General features: G+C 53.3%; 1 protein-coding gene across 14 annotated transcripts in view; it reads left to right on the top strand.

The window, feature by feature from the left end:
• H6PD (hexose-6-phosphate dehydrogenase/glucose 1-dehydrogenase) overlaps window positions 1-12953 on the top strand; it is a 34777-nt gene extending 21824 nt beyond the window's left edge. For 3 of the 14 annotated variants that reach the window (XM_074021147.1, XM_074021149.1, XM_074021152.1), the window contains 2 exons: window positions 3610-3821; window positions 5059-12953. In XM_074021147.1, the coding sequence (XP_073877248.1) occupies window positions 5112-6419 (1308 nt within the window). In that variant the 5' untranslated portion in view covers window positions 3610-3821; window positions 5059-5111 and the 3' untranslated portion in view covers window positions 6420-12953. Of the gene's footprint in view, window positions 1-3609; window positions 4920-5058 lie in introns of all 14 variants that reach the window. The other 11 variants (XM_015442986.4, XM_065530055.2, XM_074021136.1 and 8 more) reach the window with 6 other exon arrangements.
• The last annotated feature ends 8558 nt before the right edge of the window (window positions 12954-21511 follow it).

The following is a 21511-nucleotide window of genomic DNA, read 5'->3' as shown; positions in this document are numbered from 1 at the left end:
TATTTTCAAATTAATTTTTATTTTATCAAAGTAATCATGTTGCTTTCTCACCACATTAGGTTTTGGAGGTTTGTCCGTGATGATGTGTGGATCTTCATTTTCTCTGCTGTCCACTATCTGAACGTAGTGCTGTGTTAGGGGCTAGGGATGCAGCAGAGGGAGATACCACTCAGATGGAGCCTCCCTTATAGCCGGGAAGCAACTCAGATGGAGCCTCCCTTGTAGAGGGGAAGAAAGAGAAACAGACCTGAATTATAGTCAGCTGGGCTAGGAAAAGACAGGGCCCCTCAGAAGGGGTAGGCCGAAGCTCCTAGAAGCCGAGCCCTTAAGGATGAGTGGGAGTTTGCTGGGTGAACAAACGAATCCCAGGTTAGGGGTCCTGCATGCAGAAGCCTTTGAGAAACGATGGCTGCTCGTGTCATGAGGCCAGGCTCTCTCTGGAGGTGAGGTTGTGAGGAGACTCGGGTGTTGGAACTCTCCTGCGAGGTGGTATGCGTTGGAACCCTGTGCTCTGGGACTGTCCTGTATATTTGAGTCACTGATAATCAGTGCCCACCGGGGTTGAGCCTCGGAGGAGGGGGTGGCGTAGAGCTCGTGGTTAAGCAGTGCCTGCTTCTGCCCCACCAGCCTGGTCACCTGTCTCCTTCCTCACTCGTGGAGCAGGAGTGATCATGGTGCCTGTGTGCAGGGTCTTTGTGAGTATGGGGAGGAGCGGCACGGGCCCAGTGCGGGCTGGGGCTGTTGTCAGCGTTGATGTTGTTATGGTGGTGGTGTTATGTTGGTGTTACACCATTGTTGTTATGTTGCTATTGTTACACCAGTGTTGTTGTGCCAATGTTGTTATGGTGGTGGTGTTATGTTGGTGTTACACCACTGTTGTTATGTTGCTGCTGTTACACCAGTGTTGTTATGCCAGTGTTGTTATGGTGGTGGTGTTACATCAGTATTGTTAACGCTGGTGTGACGTTGCTGTTGTTACACCGGTGTTGTTATGTTGGTGTTGTTACGCCAGTGTTGTTACATTGCTGTTATGCCCATGTTGTTACGTTGTTATACCGGTATTGTTACGCCAGGGTTGTTATGTTGTTGTTACGCCAGTGTTGTGTTGCTAATGTTATGCCGGTGTTATGTTGTTGTTACGCTGGTGTTACATCATTGTCATACCAGTGTTGTTATGTTGTTATGCCAGTGTTACATTGCTGTTATGCCAGTGGTGTTATGTTGCTGTTGTTAGGCCGGTGTTGTTATGTTGTTGTTACACTGGTGTTATGTTGCTATTTTTACACTGGTGTTACATTGTTATTACACCAGTGTTGTTATGTTATGGTGGTATGTTGTAGCTATGCCGGTGTTGTTTTATTGTTGTGCTGGTGTTATGTTGTTACACCGGTGTTGTTACGTTGCTGCTGTTAGTCTGGTGGTGTTATGTTGTTGTTATGCCAGTGTTGTGTTACTGTTGTGTTGGTGTTATGTTGTTACACTGGTGTTGCTGCACTGCTGTTATGCTGGTGTTGTTACACTAGTGGTGGTACGTTACTGTTGTTACGTCGGTGTTGTTATGGTGGTGTTGCTGCACTGCTGTTATGCTGGTGTTATGTTGTTCTACTGGTGGTGTTATGTTGCTGTTGTTACACTGGTGTTACATTGTTATTACACCAGTGTTGTTATGTTGCTGTTGTTACGGTGGTATGTTGTTGCTATGCCGGTGTTGTTTTGTTGTTTTGTTGTTGTGCTGGTGTTATGTTGTTACACCGGTGTTACGTTGCTGCTGTTAGTCTGGTGGTGTTATGTTGTTGTTACGCCAGTGTTATGTTACTGTTGTTGTGTTAGTGTTATGTTGTTGTTATGCTGGTGTTGCTGCACTGCTATTATGCTGGTGTTATGTTGTTATACCGGTGGTGTTATGTTGTTACACCGGTGTTGTTACGTTGCTGTTGTTAGTCTGGTGTTGTTATGTTGTTGTTACGCCAGTGTTATGTTACTGTTGTTGTGTTGGTGTTATGTTGTTATGCTGGTGTTGCTGTTATACTGGTGGTGTTATGTTGTTACACTGGTGGTGTTACGTTGCTGTTGTTACGTCGGTGTTATGTTGTTGTTACGCTGGTGTTGCTGCACTGCTGTTATGCTGGTTTTGTTACACTGGTGGTGTTACGTTGCTGTTGTTACGTCAGTGTTGTTATGTTGTTGTTACGCTGGTGTTGCTGCACTGCTGTTATGCTGGTGTTACGTTGTTCCACTGGTGGTGTTATGTTGTTCCACTGGTGGTGTTATGTTGCTGCTGTTACGCTGGGTGTGCTGCTCCGTGTTCTCCAGGTGTCCTTCCCTTTTATCCTCACAGTTACCCCGTGCACCTGACAACTGGACATCTGCGCCTAGGAGTCTTCAGCCAAAACACACCTAAACCCTCCACCAAACCCCTCTGCTCCCGCCTCCCCATGTCTGTGAGCGCCTCCACTGCCCATCCCTCCGCTCAGGCCCCACTTCCAGGGCTCATCTTTGGGGCCTCCATTTTGCTCACACCCACCCCATCTGTCAGCAGGTCCAGTCAATCCTGACTCTGAGGTGCCTCTCCCTCCCCTCCAGCTCCTGTACTGCCCATTAGTCCAGGCCCGGTCGTCTCTGCTGGGCAGCTCTGCAGCCTCTTCCTTGCCTTCCCTGCATCTGCACCCATTCTCCCCCTAAGGCCAGGGGTCGATCCCCAGGATAGGTCAGGTCTCATCTTCTCCTGCCTCAAACCCTCCAGTGTCCTCCCTACAACTGAGCTTAGAAAAAAGTCCAGTCTCTTCACCTTGTCCTGCAAGACCCCTGAACTCTTCTCCAGCCTCACCGCTGTCCCCACTCTTTCCTCACCTCCATCTGGCCCCCAGCACACCAAGTTCCTTCCTGCCTCAGGGTTTTGCCACCTAAGGGTCCCTGCATCTGAGATGCTTTCTCACTGGCTTTTTGCGAGGCTGGCTCTTCAGGTCTCGGAGGGGCCTTTTCATTACCCTCTGTCACAACTGCTCTGTAATTTTGTTTACTTCCTTTTCTCTTCCCACATTCCCTCCCTCCCACTCCCCTGCACATTGCCTGACACAGGTGTGCGCCCAGTAGTGAGGCAGCATTTGTTAGTCTCATCCAAGGGCAGGACGCAGGAACAAAAGTCCAGTAACTTGCCCAAGATCACACGCTAGTAAGCGGCAGTCAAACTCTGGGGCCCCAGCCCCTGCCATGGTGCCTCAGCCCCCGCCGTGGTGCCGCAGCCCCCACAGTGCTGAGCCTGCTGCTGGCAGTGGCCAGGCAGGGCAGGGTGAGGGGCTGGCCAGTATCTGCAGAGGCAATCTGTCCTTTGCTAGGAATAGAGCTTTCTTCATGTGGATTTCTGGAGAGGCTCACCGATTTGTCGCCTTCTCTTAAAATAGTTCTCATTGACAGAGGTGGCTCCCAGACTTCCTCCGTCCCTTCTCGTGGTGAGGTTGGTTTCGGTGTGCACCATTTTTATAGGCCCTGTGGACTGGGGGAAGAGGATGCAGGACAAATGTGCAGGCTGGGGTTTTGGTGCACCTTGGGGAAATCGGATGCTCTGGCCTCTCTTTACATCCTCCCCACTTCTCCACCTCCCTCCACCAGGCCGCACCAGCTTCTATGAGGAGTATGGTGTCATTCGCGACGTCCTCCAGAACCATCTGACGGAGGTCCTCACCCTCGTGGCCATGGAGCTGCCCCTCAATGTCAGCAGTGCGGAGGCTGTGCTGCGGCACAAGCTTCAGGTCTTCCAGGCGCTGCGGGGCCTGCAGAGGGGCAGTGCCGTCGTGGGCCAGTACCAGTCTTACAATGAGCAGGTGCGCAGAGAGCTGCAGAAGCCAGACAGCTTCCACAGCCTGACGCCGACCTTCGCAGGTGGGCCCTGGGGCCGGGCATGGGGCACTGGGCTGCCCACTTCGCCGGGGGCAGCTTTCCAAAGCAGATGCCCTTGGGTGGGGTGGAGGGGACTTGAGGTGGGATTTCCCCCAGGGTGCTCAGAGGCAAGGATGGCATTCCCCTGTCTCCCTGGCCTCCTACCAGCCTGAAGCAGCAGGCCAGCTGGTGGTGCTCTCTGGGCAAAGGACATCCTGATGGCCACGGCCTCACGTCAGCCACAGTTCAGTCCCAGATGCTTCCCAAGGGTTTGTCGTGCGAGGCTCAGACAGACCTGGTTCCTGCCTCATAGGGCCTCCCCAGTGAGGCCGCACGCCTTTTGCCTGGCCGCAGCTAGAGACAGTTCCAGCGGCCAAGTGCCATGCCAGGGCTGTCCTCTGGGCGGTTCCAGAGGCCCAGGGCTTTCTGGGAGGGGCTGGCTCCTCACCAGGTAGCAGCCAGGCAGTGAGAGCCACAGCTGCCTGTTGAGCATGCGCCGTGTGCCAGGTGCTTTATAGATGCCTCTCATACAAGCCTCACGCACCAACCACGAGGCAAGGGCCATTAGCCCCGTTTTATAGGTGAGGAAACGTAAGGCTCGGTGAAGTCGTCAAAATGAACCAGGCTTGGAACTTGGGCATGGAATACTGTCAGCCCCTGGCTCTTGCCACCAGGCCTTGCCCCTCCTCGCCAACACTCCACCCACGGGCCTCTGCTGGGGTGCCTGGCTCCCCACCCCGCACCTCTGACCCTGCGTCGGGTGCATCCTGAATGCTTCACAAACAGGAGGGGAGCACGTTTCTCTGTAGGACCCCTGCCCCCTCACACACCTAAGAGTCAGGGTCCCCCACCCCACTTGCCCCCACTGTGGGGCGTCCTTTAGAGTCTCCAGGTTGGATGTTCTCAGCCCGGTTCTCCTTTGCTGGCGGACCATAACTCTAAGAGGGGCCTCAAGGAAGGCAGGTGTCAAAGCCGTAGAGATAGCTCCAGAGGCCGGTTTTCAAGCATGGACTGGGAAGAGAAGGTCATGGAAGAGATGCCAGGTGAGGGGTGAGCATGGCAAGGTGAGGGGCTTCCCTGAGGCAGGGGGACGCCCAGAGGGCCCAGCGAGGAGAGGAGAGGGCTGGCCGGAGAGTCCTGGTCTGTGCCAGAGAGTCACCCTCTGCTGTTCCCTCGCCCCAGCCGTTCTCGTGCACATCGACAATCTTCGCTGGGAGGGCGTGCCTTTCATCTTGATGTCTGGCAAAGCCTTGGACGAGAGAGTGGGCTACGCTCGGATCTTGTTCAAGAACCAGGCCTGCTGCGTGCAGAGCGAAAAGCACTGGGCTGCGGCACAGAGCCAGTGCCTGCCTCGGCAGCTCATCTTCCACATCGGCCACGGCGACCTGGGCAGCCCCGCCGTGCTGGTCAGCAGGAACCTGTTCAGGCCCTCCCTGCCCTCCAGCTGGAAGGAAATGGAGGGCCCACCTGGGCTCCGCCTTTTCGGCAGCCCTCTGTCCGATTACTACGCCTACAGCCCCGTGCAGGAGCGGGACGCCCACTCTGTCCTCTTATCCCATATCTTCCATGGCCGGAAGGATTCCTTCATCACCACAGAGAACTTGCTGGCCTCCTGGGGCTTCTGGACCCCTCTGCTGGAGAGCCTGGCCCATAAGGCCCCACGCCTCTATCCTGGAGGAGCTGAGAACGGCCGTCTGTTGGACTTTGAGTTCAGTAGCGGCCGGTTGTTCTTTTCCCAGCAGCAGCCGGAGCAGCTAGTGCCAGGGCCAGGGCCGGCCCCAATGCCCAGTGACTTCCAGGTCCTCAGGGCCAAGTACCGAGAGAGCCCGCTGGTCTCCGCCTGGTCCGAGGAGCTGATCTCTAAGCTGGCTAACGACATTGAGGCCACTGCTGTGCGGGCCGTGCGGCGCTTTGGCCAGTTCCACCTGGCGCTGTCAGGGGGCTCGAGCCCCGTGGCCCTGTTCCAGCAGCTGGCCACGGCACACTACGGCTTCCCCTGGGCCCACACGCACCTGTGGCTGGTTGACGAGCGCTGCGTCCCGCTCTCGGACCCGGAGTCCAACTTCCAGGGCCTGCAGGCCCACCTGCTGCAGCACGTCCGGGTCCCCTACTACAACATCCACCCCATGCCTGTGCACCTGCAGCAGCGGCTCTGCGCCGAGGAGGACCAGGGCGCCCAGATCTACGCCAGGGAGATCTCAGCCCTGGTGGCCAATAGCAGCTTCGACCTGGTGCTGCTGGGCATGGGTGCCGATGGGCACACAGCCTCCCTTTTCCCACAGTCGCCCACTGGCCTGGACGGCGAGCAGCTGGTCGTGCTGACCACGAGCCCCTCCCAGCCACACCGCCGCATGAGCCTTAGCCTGCCTCTCATCAACCGTGCCAAGAAGGTGGCAGTCCTAGTCATGGGCAGGATGAAGCGTGAGATCACCGCGCTGGTGAGCCGGGTGGGCTATGAGCCCAAGAAGTGGCCCATCTCGGGTGTCCTGCCGCACTCTGGCCAACTGGTGTGGTACATGGACTACGACGCCTTCCTGGCATGAGGGTGCCTGTGCCCCTTGCCCACTCTGCTCCTGTGCTTTCCTTCACCTGTGTCTTCCCTCCCTTCTCAGCTCCACCACCTGCCCAGCGTGCCCTGGCTCTCCAGAACCTGCTGCCCCACAGTCAGGCCCCAGAGGGCAGGACAAGGCCTTGTCCCGATGCCTTTGACAGGCAGCTCTGTCTAGTGGTGGGTAGATGCAGAAACAAGGAAGACATGGAATCTGCTCATGAGAAGCTTCAAATCCGGGCCAGGAGAGAAGCCTTAAGAAAAGACCTCTAGCCAGTTACACATCCACATCAACCAGCACAACACAGGATGGCGCCCAAACTCCGGTGTTCACAAGAGGAGACGTGGTGGGCTGAGGTTAATCAGGGAAGGTTTCCTGGGGGAGGTGATCCTTGAACTGGCTCCTGGGGAACATTCAGAGCATGATTGGTAGACAGAAGGGTGCAGAGGCGCCCAGGGGAGTACATTACCCTGTGCAAAGCAGGGGCACTGGGGACTGTCTTGAGACCCTGAGGGGGTCAAGCCCCTCCTTCCCCAGCTGCCCGTTCTTCTAGAACCCCTGCACATCTAGCCTCTGGCCCTCTTCTTCACTGCCTCCACCTGCTCCCACTTGCCATCCCTCTCTCCTCCATCCTGGCTGTGCGGTAGGAATGCCAGGCTCCTCCCTGTGTCTTTGCTGTTTCTCAGACGCCATTTATGGAGAATGAGGGCTGATAACAGGAATACGGCAGCAAAGACTAGGCTGTGAAAAGCGTTCCAGAATTTTTTTTTTTTTTTTTAAATATTTGCAGAGATGAGCTCTTGCTCTGTTGCCCAGGCTGGTCTCAAACTCCTGGGCTCAAGCGATCCTCCCATCTGAGCCTCCCAGGGTGCTGGGATTACAGGTGTGAGCTGCTGCGCCCAGCCGCAGAAATCTCAGTGCTGTTCGGAGCTGCCTTTCTCAGTCCATGACCTGCTCTGCGTGGGAAGGTGGGGTCTCATTCCCCCAGCTTCCTCAGGGAGGACCCCTGCCCTCCGCGGCTCCTCTGTCCTGCTGGCCTTCCTCCATGAAGCACACTGGGTGCAGATAATCAGGCCATTCCGGGGAGCCCCAATTTAAGAGGGTCATTTCAATCTCGGCGGACTCCTAGGTGGGTGTTTCTGCTCTCAGGAGCCCCTCTTGTTTTACCAGGAAAGATCCAGTTAAATCACCCACTGAGGTGACAGCTCATTAGCGGGGAGAGAGATGCAGCATCAAGTGACACTGGGCCATCCAGGTGGCTCTGCTCCCACCAGACAGGAGCCAGGCCTCTCTGGCAGGGGGCTGCCCACAGCCTTTTCAGGGGCTCACTTGGCGGGTGACAGGGCCACAGCCAGGCCTTCTCTCCCTGCCCCTTGGTGACCCCCCCGTGACTTCCTGTGTGCCGGTCTCTCCTGCCACCTCTCACTTCACCACTAACTCTCAGCCTGAGACTGGGGAAGTGATTGGGTATCTTCTCGGTGAGCATAGGTTGGGGACTGTGATCTTGAGAAGCCATGGGTCAGCCATACCTGCTTTTCTGAAACCCCCAAGGAGGGCTCTGACATTCTTTTAAAAAACAACACAAAGCAAAATTCCCAGGACACATGTAGTTTTGTTTGTTCAACATCCCACAACTCAAGGCTGGGAGATAGGACTCTTGGTTAAGGTCGATTTTTCTGTCTGGCTTCTCCCTCACCTTACACTTGCTCTCTGGATCAGGCAGATACAAAATTTCTACCGCATTTTCAGAGAGGGCTTTCATGGGTGAGGGAGCATGGCGAAGTCAGTTTCTCTGCTCTGGACTGTTTATACTTCAAGGCTATGAATTTAAAGGAATCCTGGCTTTCATTTTCAGTACCAGTCTGAGACATGGTTCCCAAGCTGGGGCTCTTGTTCAGACTACTTACTCTGGCCGCCAACAACCCAGGCCAGACAGAGCATCTCGCCTTTTTTTTTTCTTTTTCTTTTTTTTAGACGGTCTCTCTCTGTCGCCCAGGCTGGAGCACAGTGGCGAGATCTTGGCTCACTACAACCTCCGCCTCCCGGGTTCAAGCAATTCTCGTGCGTCAGCCTCCCGAGTAGCTGGTACTATAGGCGCCGGCCACCACGCCTGCCTAATTTTTGTATTTTAGTAGAGACAGGGTTTTACCATGTTGCCCAGGCTGGTCTTGAACTCCTGAACTCAGGCAGTCTACCCACCTCAGCCTCCCAAAGTGCTGGGATTACAGGCGTGAGCCACCACACCCAGCTAGAACATCTATTTTTATACCCAGAGAGCGCCCTCTTAGGACAGAACCACAGTGCCCAGAGCCGGGAAGCCATCCTCCTGGCGCCTAGCATCGGAGCTGCTACCCGTGATGGGCGGGCTCAGGAGAGAACTGGGGGTCGCGGTGGAAGTTCCACAGCTGGCCGCGTGGGGGAGCCCTTGCACTGTACTGCCGCCGCCTGACTGCGCCGCTGCCTGCGCAGCTCCTGGGCCGGATTTCTTTTCATTCCCTTCCTCTCTCCCCGGGTGCCTGGCCCCAGCACTCTCCCATCTGTTCTTCAGGAACCGACTCCTCTCCGGTTGCAACACCAGAGAGAAAGGGGCCTCCATATGCCCAAGGAGGTGGGGTCCCTCCTTGACGATGTAGCCCTACTCTTGGGCCCCCAAATTAGCAGAGTAATCAAAGCTTCCTACCATTTGGCCTACTATGCCAGACTATTCCCTTGAGCGGTTTCATTCCAAAATATGCAGGGCTCAGGCTCCCTACTCCGGGCCTGTCTGCTTTGCTTCATCCCTGAAGGATGAGGGGCAAGCCGGCCCTTGATGTCACCATTTCTGAATAATAGTCACTGCCATGGAGCCTAGGATATCCTGTTCTAACTCAGTCCTGCCTTGGATGCATCACAGATCTGTGCGGAGTGGGTGTGGGAGCGTGGGTGAGGGTCGAAATGCCAAAAGTCTGCTTTCCAAAATCAAGTGCCTTCCGCAGATATGTTGGAAAAGTCCAAACCTGGGGATGTCCGTGTGCCTCTGCCCCTGCCCACCCCTTTCCCTGTGTTAGGAAGAAGTTCTCAGAACCCTCTAGGCTGGTGGCTTTCGAACTTCAGACCATGCTCTGCAGCAAGAAACGTGCCTTCTATTATAAATCAGTTCATTTGTTTACAACCGTGTTCCAAGCAAGTTTCATAAAGAAATTCTTAACCCTTAGGACTTCAGATATCCTCTATTTTTTAGTTTTCATTTTTAAAAAATGCTTCTTAAAATTCACCAAATTGTGCTAGGTGTGGTGGTTCATGCGTGTAATCCCAGCACTATGGGAGGCTGAGGTGGGAGGATCACCAGAGCCCAGGAGGCTGAGGCTGCAGTAAGGTGTGATTACACTATTGCACTCTAGCCTGGAAAACAGAGTGAGACACTGTCTCAAAAAAAGAGAAGAGAAGAAAGAATGATGACAACAGCCCAGGGAGCAGCCCACTCAGAACCCAGGTCTGTAGGGTTCCAGGTTCCAGCCTGTGTTCCCAGGCAGGCCGCCTGCCTCTTCCTGGCCTGGGAGCCCTTGGGTCCTACGGTGGCAGCAGTTACCACAGTCCAGGTTCCCTGGTGGGGACCAGTGATTCCATCCGCGTGGAAGCCCACGGGTGCACTCAGGGGCCCGTAAACGGCAGAAGGGCCCCTCCTTTGGGAGACCTTGTCAGTCAGCATTTCTAGGGCAAGCAGGATTACCGTGTGTAGAGGGGAAGGGGAAGGAATCACGGAACTTTAAGCTAGATTTCTGCTAGGTCAAAATCGGGGGGAACATTTTTCTGCTAACTGCAAGTTAAGATAGGCCCTTCTGATTGAATTTCCCTGTTGTTTGTTTCTCTGCAGACAATGCTGTACCCTACTCTTGGGCCCCCAAATTAGCAGAGTTATCAAAGCTTCCTGCCATTTGGCCGACTGTTCCCTTGAGGGTTTTGATTCTCAAATATGCAGGGCTCAGGCTCCCTACTCCGGGCCTGTCTGCTTTGCTTGCATTTCTCCTGTCCCTGTTCCCCCGGAGGGCCCAGGTGGAACTCACGACAGGGAGGGAGAAGCTTCCCAAAAACCTGCAGGGCTGTTTCCCAGAATTTGGTTTTCAGGTACAAAACGTTTTGTCCTGTAAGATATATGCAGCCTCAAAGAAGCAGCCTCTGCACCCGCTTCCCCAGCTACATTTTTATCTTAAGCACATGGGGCTCCCTTAGAACTTACTCCACTGGTTTAAAAAAACAAACACAAACAAAAGCTGCCTGGCGGCATCTCAGTGTGAGAGTGAGCACGGTGCAGGAAAGGCCCGTAGTGACGGGGCTTAGGTGGCCACAGTGACCAGACGACACCCTAGCACCCATCCACCCTGCAAATGGGACTCTAGAGGGCGAAGATTGGCAGCCTCCAGATGTCACAGGCCATGTGACCCACTAGGGACCACTTACCCCTGGACTTCTGCTGGCTGAACTGAACGCATTCCCTCTCTGTGCAGCTCTCCCATGAGGCTGCACCCGTGTGGGTGGCACTTGAAGCGGCGCTGTTTGCATTGTACACAGGAAGGAAGGAAGTTCTTCCAACCTCACCAGCACCTAGCAGCGAATCAGAGCCTGCGAGGGCATCGGAAGCCATGATGCAGTACGAACCTCCCAGCTGGTGCCGCTCTGCCCTCAGGGGCTCCAAGCATTGTAACTCAGTCATGGGAGCTGCCTCACTGGAGTGCAGATTGATTCCTGTAATACTTCGGCCTGCTTTTATCTCTTGTCCACTGACCAAGTGTGAGTCCCGGGGTCGGTTGGCCCAGTCCAGTGTCCATCTTCATTTGCTCATGCAGAGGGGATGAGTTGGACACTCCCTGTTCTTGGTTTTCCTTTTGCAATGCACTGGGCAGTCTACCTATAAAACAAAAACCCTCCCTTCTGTGCCTTCTGCTCTGGAGCAGAGCTCCCCCTCCCATTTCCTCAGTCTTCCCTGCAAAATCTGTCCACTGGGGAAGACAGCAGGAACCCTGGGCAGCGGATGTTCTGGGAAGACGAGTGACAGCAGATGTCATCCAGGAACAGCCACACACACAGTTCTCCAGGCTGCCGTCAGAAGCTCGAGGTGGGGTGTGAGAGAGAAGCTGAGGATCTCGCAGCTTGTTGCTGAGCCAGGTGCAGCCGGGCTCATGCTGTCATGAGCACAAGACAGGGTGGCAAAGGCTTTCAGATGCATTTCTGAGAGTCCAGCAAGCCAGGGAGAAAATGATCCCTTTGCTGAAGCGTTCCCTCTAGCCAATTGTTGGGAGTGCTTCTGTTTGCAAAGCACTGGGGACGTGCCTGTCTCTGTGACCCACACGCGGGAAGGGGGAGCACTGGGGTAATTATACTGCTGCTGCTGCTTTCATTCTCAAGGCTCATCTTTAAAACCCTCGCCTTGCTGTCAGGTGCTTTTAAGGCAGTCTGCATCTTTTCTTCCCTTGGTGTGGGAGAGGTAAACACTTTGATTTGCTGAAAACTGTATGGAGTATATTTGAACAGCTAGTAGTTAGCTTTGAAAGTGGAAGTGTGAACAAACACTACCTGTGTCAGTTTGGGTCCTTTACCCCCACAGAAGTCTAGAGAGTCTGTTATAAAGCGTAATGGGGTGCCTACACGCAGGAGGAAGGACCTGTATTAGCTGGAAATCATCAGGAACCCAGCTTGCCTCCATCTCTCTGAGATGTGCTGGGTACAGCCTGCCCCTCCTAGTTCTGTCCACTGGGAAGAGGCGGCTGGCAGCAGATCCTAGGGGCAGAGGCCCTGCTGGGTCCTGGGAGCTCATCTTTACCTGTGCCCGAGTGAGAACTGTGATTCCAGCCGGACAGGTCAGATTGGAGCAGTGCTAAGAGTCTGTTGCAGGAGAACTAGACAGGGCCAGGGCCTGCCGCATCTGGATCATGTTTCTGCGCTCTGCCCCGCGCTAGGGACTCAGGGTCTGGGCTTCTGCCAGGTGAGGAGCAGAGAGACTGTTCCCTTGGGTGGAGAGGCGTGGGCATGAGAGCCACCCACTGCCAAGCGGGAGGAATGTTGGTGCTTTTTTTCAGAGAGGGGAACCCCACTGGTTTTTATGGAAACAATGGAAACTTACAGATGCCTGGGATGATAAGGCACATTCAGAACAAATGCTTTTTTTTCTTTTTTTTTGAGACAGAGTCTCTCTGTGACGCCCAGGCTGCAGTGCAGTGGTGTGATCTCGGCTCACTGCAACCTTTGCCTCCCAGGTTCAAGTGATTCTCCTACCTCAGCCTCCTGAGTAACTGGGATTACACCACCATGCCCAGCAGATTTTTATATTTTTAGTAGAGATGGAGTTTCACCATGGCCAGGCTGGTCTCGACCTCCTGACCTCAGGTGATCCACCTGCCTCAGCCTCCCAAAGTGCTGGGATTACAGGCGTGAGCCACCATGCCTGGCCAGAACAAATGCCTTTTTAAACCTTTTAAAAACATTTTAAAAATGCCTTTTTCTATGTCAAATGTAACATTTATTTTTTTAAACAATAAAATTGATTTGCCAAAATCCATGCTTTAATTGTTTATTTGGGGGATGGGGTGTAGGGGTTTGTGGGCCTCAGCATCGTGCTGTGTGTTTTCTTTGAGGAGGGGAGGGCTGGGGTGAGTGAGGGCCCTGAACCGAGGACAGCCGCATGCCTGTTGCAAGTATAAGTGTGTCTGAGCAAGCCAATGCATTTCATTTGCAAGAGGGTCTGCGGACCTTATGGGAGAGACAGCGGTGGGCAGGATGAGCGCATTTCATAGACTCCCAAGCAGTCTGGGAAGAGTCCCCCAACCTTCCCCGCAGCCCACTGGAGGGGAAGGAACTCACCCCTGCGTGGGAGATAGCAGGAGGGGAGGGTCTTTGAGGACACCAGAGCCTGATGCCTTCATTTGTCTTCTCTCCTGTCCCCTGCCTGAGTCCTCCCTCCAAGCTGTGTCACACTCCCAGGAATGTTAAGTGTTTTGGGGAAGTCAAATAGGATTTCAGGACCACTTGAGGTACAGGAGTTAGAGGTTTGCAGGTTGTCACCAGTGGCATGCAGGAGCCACGCAGGTTTGGTGACAGCACAAGGTGGCAAAAGGAGCAGCACGCCCATTCGAAATAGGTGAGCTCTGGGCAGGGACCCCACGGCAGAGGGGACAGAGACAGGGGTGAAACATGCCCAGAACCTGCAAGGGAAGATGTCAGGAAGGCCAGAAACCACAGCTGCAGTGACCGTCCCCGCCTGTCCCTCAGATGGGAAGTGCGTGGGGGATGTGCTGCTTCCCTGGGGGTAGCCCAGGGCGCCCCTCCCTGCTTCTGTGTGGTGATGGCTACTAGTTCTGCAGTCCTCACAGAAGCATGGCGGGCAGGACTGCGGGTCCCAGCCAACATCTGTGAGGGGCACACTGGAGAATCACCTGGTGCCCAGTCCCCGTTTGGGGACCCTCCTGTACATGCGTTCTGGGGAGTTCTGACGGCAGCCATGGGGCGTGGGACCCAGTGCTGGCCGATCAGGACATCCAATGCCCACAGCCGCAGCAGTGGGATCAGGGAGCACTCAGGGCCCAAGCTGGTCAAATCAGAGTGACCCCAAGGACTCAGGCTGAAGTGGTACCATTGCTCTGGACTCAGGCCTTGGTGAGCTGCAGCAGCCATCTCAGCACCACGGGGGCCTAAGGACAAGGCCGGCATGGAGGAGAGGGGAGCCCCAGGATCCCACTTCGGGGGCCATCTCTGGGACCTGATTCCGGTCTCCTGAAATCAGCCTGCAGACCTCATTTCCAGGTGCCTAAACTACCTTGTAGCAGCAGAACCTAACAGATACCGGAGCTAGGAGCTTTGTTACGTATTTCCAGAACCCCAGCAGAAACCCTACACTGACCTAAGTAAGAAGGTGATTCGCGTGAACCAAGAGGACAGATCCTTCTGTTTCGGGCCAGGGTTTCATCAGGCCAGTGTGGCAACACCAGTTGGGTGGCCCCTGCTGTGGAGCTTCGGTTTCTTCTTGCTTAATTGGAACAGTTTTCCTGAGAGACCATAGTTTTGGAGATGCAGGGACAGATGGAAGGGCAGGAGGGGAAGAGTTGAGCAAATCATAAAAGAAGCCATGGTGGAGACAAGCTCAGGGGCTGCTGGCCTGAGTCCACCTTCTCCAGGGTCTCACAAGCTCTTTAGAGGCAGCCAGAGCCCGGGTGGGGTCAGCCAGCCGCCCTCCCCGCCGCCAGCTCCCAGCAGAAGGGGAGGGGATGCAATTCCACCTGTGCCCTCTGTAACCCCCATCTTCCCACTCACCTGTCGGGCTGAGGACCATGAAGGCAGAGACTCCACATGTTCTCATTTTCGTGTTTCTGATACTTTACATGCCACCCTGCAGTGAATGTATGAGTGAATGAGTGAGTGAATGGCAATAATGAAAGCAAGGCCAGAACTGTTACCTCCAGCTGGGAGAGGTCTGGGATTGTCCCGGTGTGATCGTCCACAGGTCATGCAAACACTTGTAGGGTTTGATGCTCTGGACGCCAAAACCTTGTGCCGTCTTCTGAAGGAGGACAGAGCGGGGCTGCTTCCTGGGTCACCTGGGGAAGCTGTGCCAGCAGCTGCTCAACCAGTGCTCACGACCTAGGGGTGAGTCACCAGGAAAGGCTCAGGCAGGATCTGCGAGTGGGACCCAAGGCAGGTGGCACAGCACCAGTCCCGGTGTCTGTGGATGAGGAGAAGAAAAACTGGTGGGTCGGGCTCAGGGCTTCCATAAGAGAGTGGTCAGCAGAGCGGCTGGAGGGGTGGAGGCCTGAGCAGGTGTGGGGCTATCGGTGAGCCTGGCATGTGTCATCCTCTCTAGGGAAGGGAGGTTCTGAGCACATGGGTCTCCTGTGCCCAGAGTGGGCCAGGGCCTAGGGGTGCAATGGATGTGGTCCAGCCATGGCAGGTCACCACTCTTGTTGGCACTATGGGATAGGAGGGCCACTCAGAAGTAGGGCAAGGTCTGGCCCCCACTCCTGACAGCTCCCGCTGGCTGCTGATGGAAAGCAAAGCCAGGGTCAGTGCCTACTGCCGGATGCTGCAGCAGGGATGGCAGCCGGGAGGCCCCCCCAACAGCCTAGGGCCGCTCTGCCCCCCCTGGAGAGGCCTCACTACAGCCCTTTCCTCTCCCCCATCCCCACTCATTGACTGTGGAAACCCAGCCTCATGAGTTCTGTTTGTCTGAAGAAGCATCGTTGGCAGGAAAAATTATCAAACTAAGCTCATGCTGTTAGTCAGGCCCTCCTCCTACTCTGTGCATCTTTATTTTTTTACTGAAAAAAAAAATACAGTAAACACTCGGATGAGAATATTAATCCGTGGAGATTGCCCTCCTCAGCATTCACTGTACAAGGTCTTTTTATATTTGCTTTTTTAAAAGAAAAAACACAAATATATATTTTTTGACGGCGAAAACCTGGACACACACGTTTTTGTAAAAATCACACATGCTTGTTACAAATGCATTCAAGCAGTGAAGAAAAGTACACAAATGTGTGTAAAGAAAATCACTGTAGTCCAACCCTCCAGAAATTAGCAACAGCAGCATCAGGCACACATCCTTCAAGACACAGAAGCAAACAGAAGATCAAAAATATTTCGTAAAAATGGGATCCTCCTCTTGATGCTAACTTTAATCTTAATAAATAATAGTGCATTAATAATTTTACTAGAAACTGAAGGAATTGCTGGACTTCAGAAATATATCTTGTCACACATCAATATCATTTCCCAAAAGGTCTCTTTAACATTAGAAGTGTGTGAAAAGCCGGGTGCGGTGGCTCACGCCTGTAATCCCGGAACTTTGGGAGACCGAGGCAGGCAGATTATCTGAGGTTAGGAGTTTGAGACCAGCTGACTAACATGGCGAAACCCTGTCTCTACTAAAAATACAAAAATTAGCCGGCCGTGGTGGCAGGCGCCTGTAATCCCAGCTACTGGGGAGGCTGAGGCAGGAGAATCGCTTGAATCCGGGAGGCGGGGGTTGTAGTGAGCCAAGATCGTGGCACTGCACTACAGCCTGGGGGATAGGCCGAGACTCTGTCTCCAAAAAAAAAAAGAAGAAGAAAAGGAAGAAGAAAGAAGAAGACGAAGAAGAGGAAGAAGAAGGAAGAAGAAACATTAAGTCTGAAGTCCTTAATGGATTTTAATGTGATTTTTAACTCCCTGAATCAGTTTTGATTGGGGATGTCTATTGACAAACATGGACATTGATTCTCCATCACTTCCCGTTGCCTGGCTTCCAACTATGGATTTTTTTTTTTTTTTTTTTTTTTTTTGAGATTTTTCAGTCTGTCACCGCAGGCTAGAGAGTAGTGACGTGATCTCGGTTTACTGCAACCTCTGCCTCCCGGGTTCAAGTGATTCTCCTGCCTCAGCCTCCCAAGTAGCTGGGACTACAGGTACACACACCACCATACCCGGGTAAGTTTTGTTTTGTATTTTTAGTTAGCAGCGTTGCCACTTGGCAGCTGTCATCTTGGGCAAGCTAGGTGACTTCTTAAAGCCTTGGTTTTGCATCTGCAAACTGGGAGCCTCTTACCTGAGCTGTGAGTCAGCTGTTGTGGGAGTGGTGGCCTCTTACCCTCTTGTGGGCGCAGCCTCTGAGCTGTGGATTTGTCCTGCAGCAGGGCAGTGGTGGCCTCTGAGATAGTGCCTTCAATCATCTTTAAGGTCTTTGGGTTAAAATGGTGAGAGCTGGCGGGGACAGCAGAGGGTAAGGAAGACTTTTGAAGATGGGTGGGCGAACCCCAAATAAGGGAGCAATGCAAGACTCAAGAGAACAAAAAGCATACGGCCCGGGAGGATGGGCTCTTGGTTCTTTGGTATCCCCTGGAACAGTGCCCAGCCCTGAGCCACTAGTCACTAGTTGTTAGGACGTGAGCCCCGCGTGCTGGGCAGTGCAGGGCTGTGTGGTCAGCCTGCCCATCCACATGCATGAGGGACAGATGGACACAGCCAGAATATGGGGCAGCCCTGGCCTCGGCGAGAGAAGGATGCAGAGAAGAAGGGTGCTCTACAGGCAGGAAGACAACTGAGACGTGGTCATGCCTCCCTCCTCCTGGATAGGAGACAGTGCCTTGAGTTCGGGCATTAGAAGTGGGAGGCAGCCAGGTGGGAGCCCACAGGAGGCAAATCGTACAGAGTAAACAAGGAAGGAACAATGAAGGATCCTGGAGAATAGTGAGTAAAAACCCAGAGTTGGGGCCGGGCCCGGTGGCTCACACCTATAATTCCAGCATTATGGGAGGCCAAGACGGGTGGATCACTTGAGGTCAGGAGTGTGAGACCAGCCTGGCCAACATGGCGAAACCCCATCCCTACACATAACAAATTATTTATTTGCTCCCACATCCACAGCTTGGAGGTTGCCCCCACAAGAGGGTAAGAGGCCACCACTCCCACAACAGCTCAGGAAAGAGGCTCCCAGTTTGCAGATGCAAAACCAAGGCTTTAAGAAGTCACCTCGCTTGCCCGAGATGACAGCTGCCAAGTGGCAACGCTGCTAGAGTCTGCCTGAGCCCTTGGTGCACTCCCTTAACCAGCAGCGGCTCCAGGGAGAGGAAGAGCTGACACTGGGCAAACCCGCAGCTCCAGCCACCTGCAGCCGACCCATCGCTGGACGCTGTGTTACATCTCCAGCCTGTATCAGGCCCCCACGGCCCCCAGGTCAGGACTCCAGCCAAGACTGGGATCCAGTTTCCCCGGCTCTGGCTTCTCCCACAGGAAGCATCTACCTGCTGAGCCACAGCAGATAGTATCATTCAGTTGGGGCAGGAGCTGTCACCAAGGCCTGCTGGCTGCCACCAAATCTCGGAGACTAAAACGATGTCTGCCAATCCCGAGAGCAGGTCCAGGGGTAACTTTTATTTTTATTGCCTGGGCTGCTTTATTGTCCTCTTGCTTTATTCTCTTTGTGAATTTAATTATGGGGGGCACATAGCTGAGGCTTGTCCACCTTCTCACTTCTCACTTCTACCCCAAAGGGAAGGCAGTTTGTTAAGGGTGAATTTTGTCCCCTTGGATTTCTATTTATGTGTAAAAACTACCTTGGGCCGGGTGTGGTGGCTCACACCTGTAATCCCAGCACTTTGGGAGGCCGAGGCAGGAGGATCACTTGAGGTCAGGAGTTTGAGACCAACCTGACTCACATGGTGAAACCCCATCTCTACTAAAAATACAAAAAATTAGCTGGGCGTGGTAGTGCATGCCTGTAGTCCCAGCTACTTGGGAAGCTGAGGTGGGAGAATCGCTTGAACCCGGGAGCCAAGATTGCGCCACTGCACTCCAACCTGGGTGACAGAGTGAGACTCTGTCTCAGACAAACAAAAAAATTAATCATGTAACCAAAAACAACTCGTTGGCTACTGAAATAAAATATATATGTATATGTAATATTCTAATGAAAAAAATATAAAATAAAAATAAAACAACCCAGTAAGTACAAATTTCTTTGTAATGAAAGACAAATGCTGATATAATTCAAATCACAATAACAGCCAATGGCCTAAGAAAGAAAGGAAGGGAGGGTTTAGAAGACTCAAGATAGCCCAGGCACAGGTGGAGGCCCAGAAAATCTTTAGGTCAGGAGAAAGGAGTGAACCTCAGGTCACTTGCTATGTAGGCAGCTGCAGGGATGCAGGGCACCCACCTTGAGAGAAAAGAAAGGCTGCCCTGGACTGGAGGCCACGACACCAGACCTCGAAATTCTCCTTCTAGGAGATTTGGGCCCCTGTGTATTAGTCTGTTTTTACATTGCTGATAAAGACATAACCGAGATTGTGTATTTTATTTTGTTTTGTCTTGTTTTATTTTATTTTTTTGAGACAGAGTCTCACTCTGTTGCCCAGGCTGGTGTGCAAGGTGCAGTCTTGGTTCACTGCAACCTGTGCCTCCTGGGTTCAAGCAATTCTCCTGCCTCAGCCTCCCCAGTAGAGTAGCTGGGACTACAGGTGTGCGCCACCACACCCAGCTAATTTTTGTATTTTTAGTAGAGCCAGGGTTTCACCTTGTTGGCCATGGCTGGTCTCAAACTCTTGACCTCAAGTGATCCGCCCACCTCAGCCACCCAAAGTGCTGGGATTACAGGTGTGAGCCACCCCACCAGGCCCAGACTGAGTAATTTATAAAGCAAAAGAGGTTTAATGAACTCATAGTTCTACGTGGCTGGGGAGGCCTCACAATCATGGCAGAAGACAAGAGGCACATCTTACATGGTGGCAGGCAAGAGAGAATGAGAGCCAAGTGAAAGGGGAAACCCCTTATAAAATCATCAGATCTCGTGAGACTCACAACTGTGAGAATAGTACTGGGGAAACCACGCCCATGATTCAATGACCTCCCACCGGGTCTCTCCTACAACACTTGGGAATTCTGGGAGCTACAAGGCAAGATGAGATTTGGGTGAGGACACAGCCAAACCATATCACCCTGGTTCTAAACTCTCCCTCTCCAAGCCACTAGATTTCCATGCCACACCTCACTTTGATCCTGAATTTTGGCCATCACTTTCTATATTTCCCAGGACTCCTTTGGTTGCAAGGGACAGAAACCCAACTCGAACTAAATTTAAAAATGAAAAAATAAAAATAAAAAAAGGAAATGTCCTGGCCCTTCTCCTTGGAAGCCCCAGGGGTGGAAACAGCTTCAGCAGAGCTGGGTCCAGGGACATTAAGCAACGTCGCCAGGAAACTGTGAGTTCAGCTCCCTTTGCATTCGTGTTGCCAGATTGAGCAAGTCAATCTTCAAGATGCCTAGTTAAGTTTGAATTTCAGGTAAAGAACAAATACAATTTTCATGTAAGTATGTCCTTTGCAACATTTGTGACATTCTTATACTAAAAATTATCTGCCGTTTATTTGAACTTCAAATGTTCTTAGGTGTTCTCTGTTTTATCTGGCAACTCCACCGTCTGTATCGGCCATTTTCTTGCCTCCTGCGTTTGGCTTTTCTTGTAAGGGAAAACGGCTCCAAACAGCTCTCAGCGTCCTGATGGCCCAAGATGCCAGAGGAAGAGAGGCCATCCAGCTGCATGGCTGCGCCTTGGGCATCCCAGGGAGGCCCTGGCTGGGTCTGTTGTGGATGCCGTGGCTGCAACATTGGGAAGCCCCTGGGGTGCCTTCTCACTTCCCCCAACCCCAGCAGCCTCCTCCCTCCCACACCAATTCTTGGGTAGGACTGGTTGAGAGTTTCTCAGTCTTTGTCGAGGGCTGTGCCAAGGCAATTTCAAGCCTGGCTGTGCTCCCTCTTCCAATCGGATTCTGCCCAGAACCCCTCCCCACGGGGATTCTGGTAGGGTTCACGTCTGAAGCGATCACTTGCTGGATGGGGATGGGGGCCGGTTGTCCAGCCCTGGGGTGTTGCACGGCCCTGGGTGAGATGCTCCCAGAAGGAAATGCTGAGCACAGAACCACACGGATCCGTGCAGGGGCTGGAGGTGAAAGTTCCGAGGGATCCCGGGAACTTGTCACTAAGCGTCTACCAGGCCATAGAAATCAGGACAGCCTAGTGAACAGAAAAAACAACTTTAGCAGTTGTGATTCCATGTTCCAGGGAAGGGAATATCCACCCAAAAGTTTTTCTAATCATAAAGTTATTTCAGAAGCAAGTCATGCCCCAAGAAAACCACGCCGAGGGGTGCATTTATAACAGCCTCACAGGGAGTCGGCTCCAACGCCCACCTGTGTTGAGAGCAAAGTTTGAAGGAGACTGAGGTGGGAGGGGAAGAAGCATCTTCCTGCTCTCGAAAATCAGCACGGGCCGCAGTGCTTCACTTCCTCAGCTCCCCCACCGCAGGCTGCTAAAATGACCCCGAATGCCTCAGAAATCTCAGGGCCACCGCAGCCTCTCCACTCTCAGCCATGGTTCGATTCCTTGTAAATATTAATACTTCATGTGCTGCTGTGGGGGATTTTCACCAAGTCCTAAAATGCGGTGTAGAGGTTCCAGGGAAGAGGAAGCAAGTGACATTCCTGGCCCGCTCGGATGCCAGGAGACGAGCCACGAGCTCTGCAGACGCCGAAAGTTTGCTCATGTGAGGAGGGAGGTGCCAAGGGTTGGGCCTCAGGTCATGCAGAGGC

The sequence above is a fragment of the Macaca fascicularis genome, chromosome 1 (genome assembly GCF_037993035.2).
Source record: "Macaca fascicularis isolate 582-1 chromosome 1, T2T-MFA8v1.1".
In the NCBI taxonomy this organism is placed as follows: domain Eukaryota; kingdom Metazoa; phylum Chordata; class Mammalia; order Primates; family Cercopithecidae; genus Macaca; species Macaca fascicularis.
This window is presented reverse-complemented; position numbering and strand designations above follow the sequence as displayed.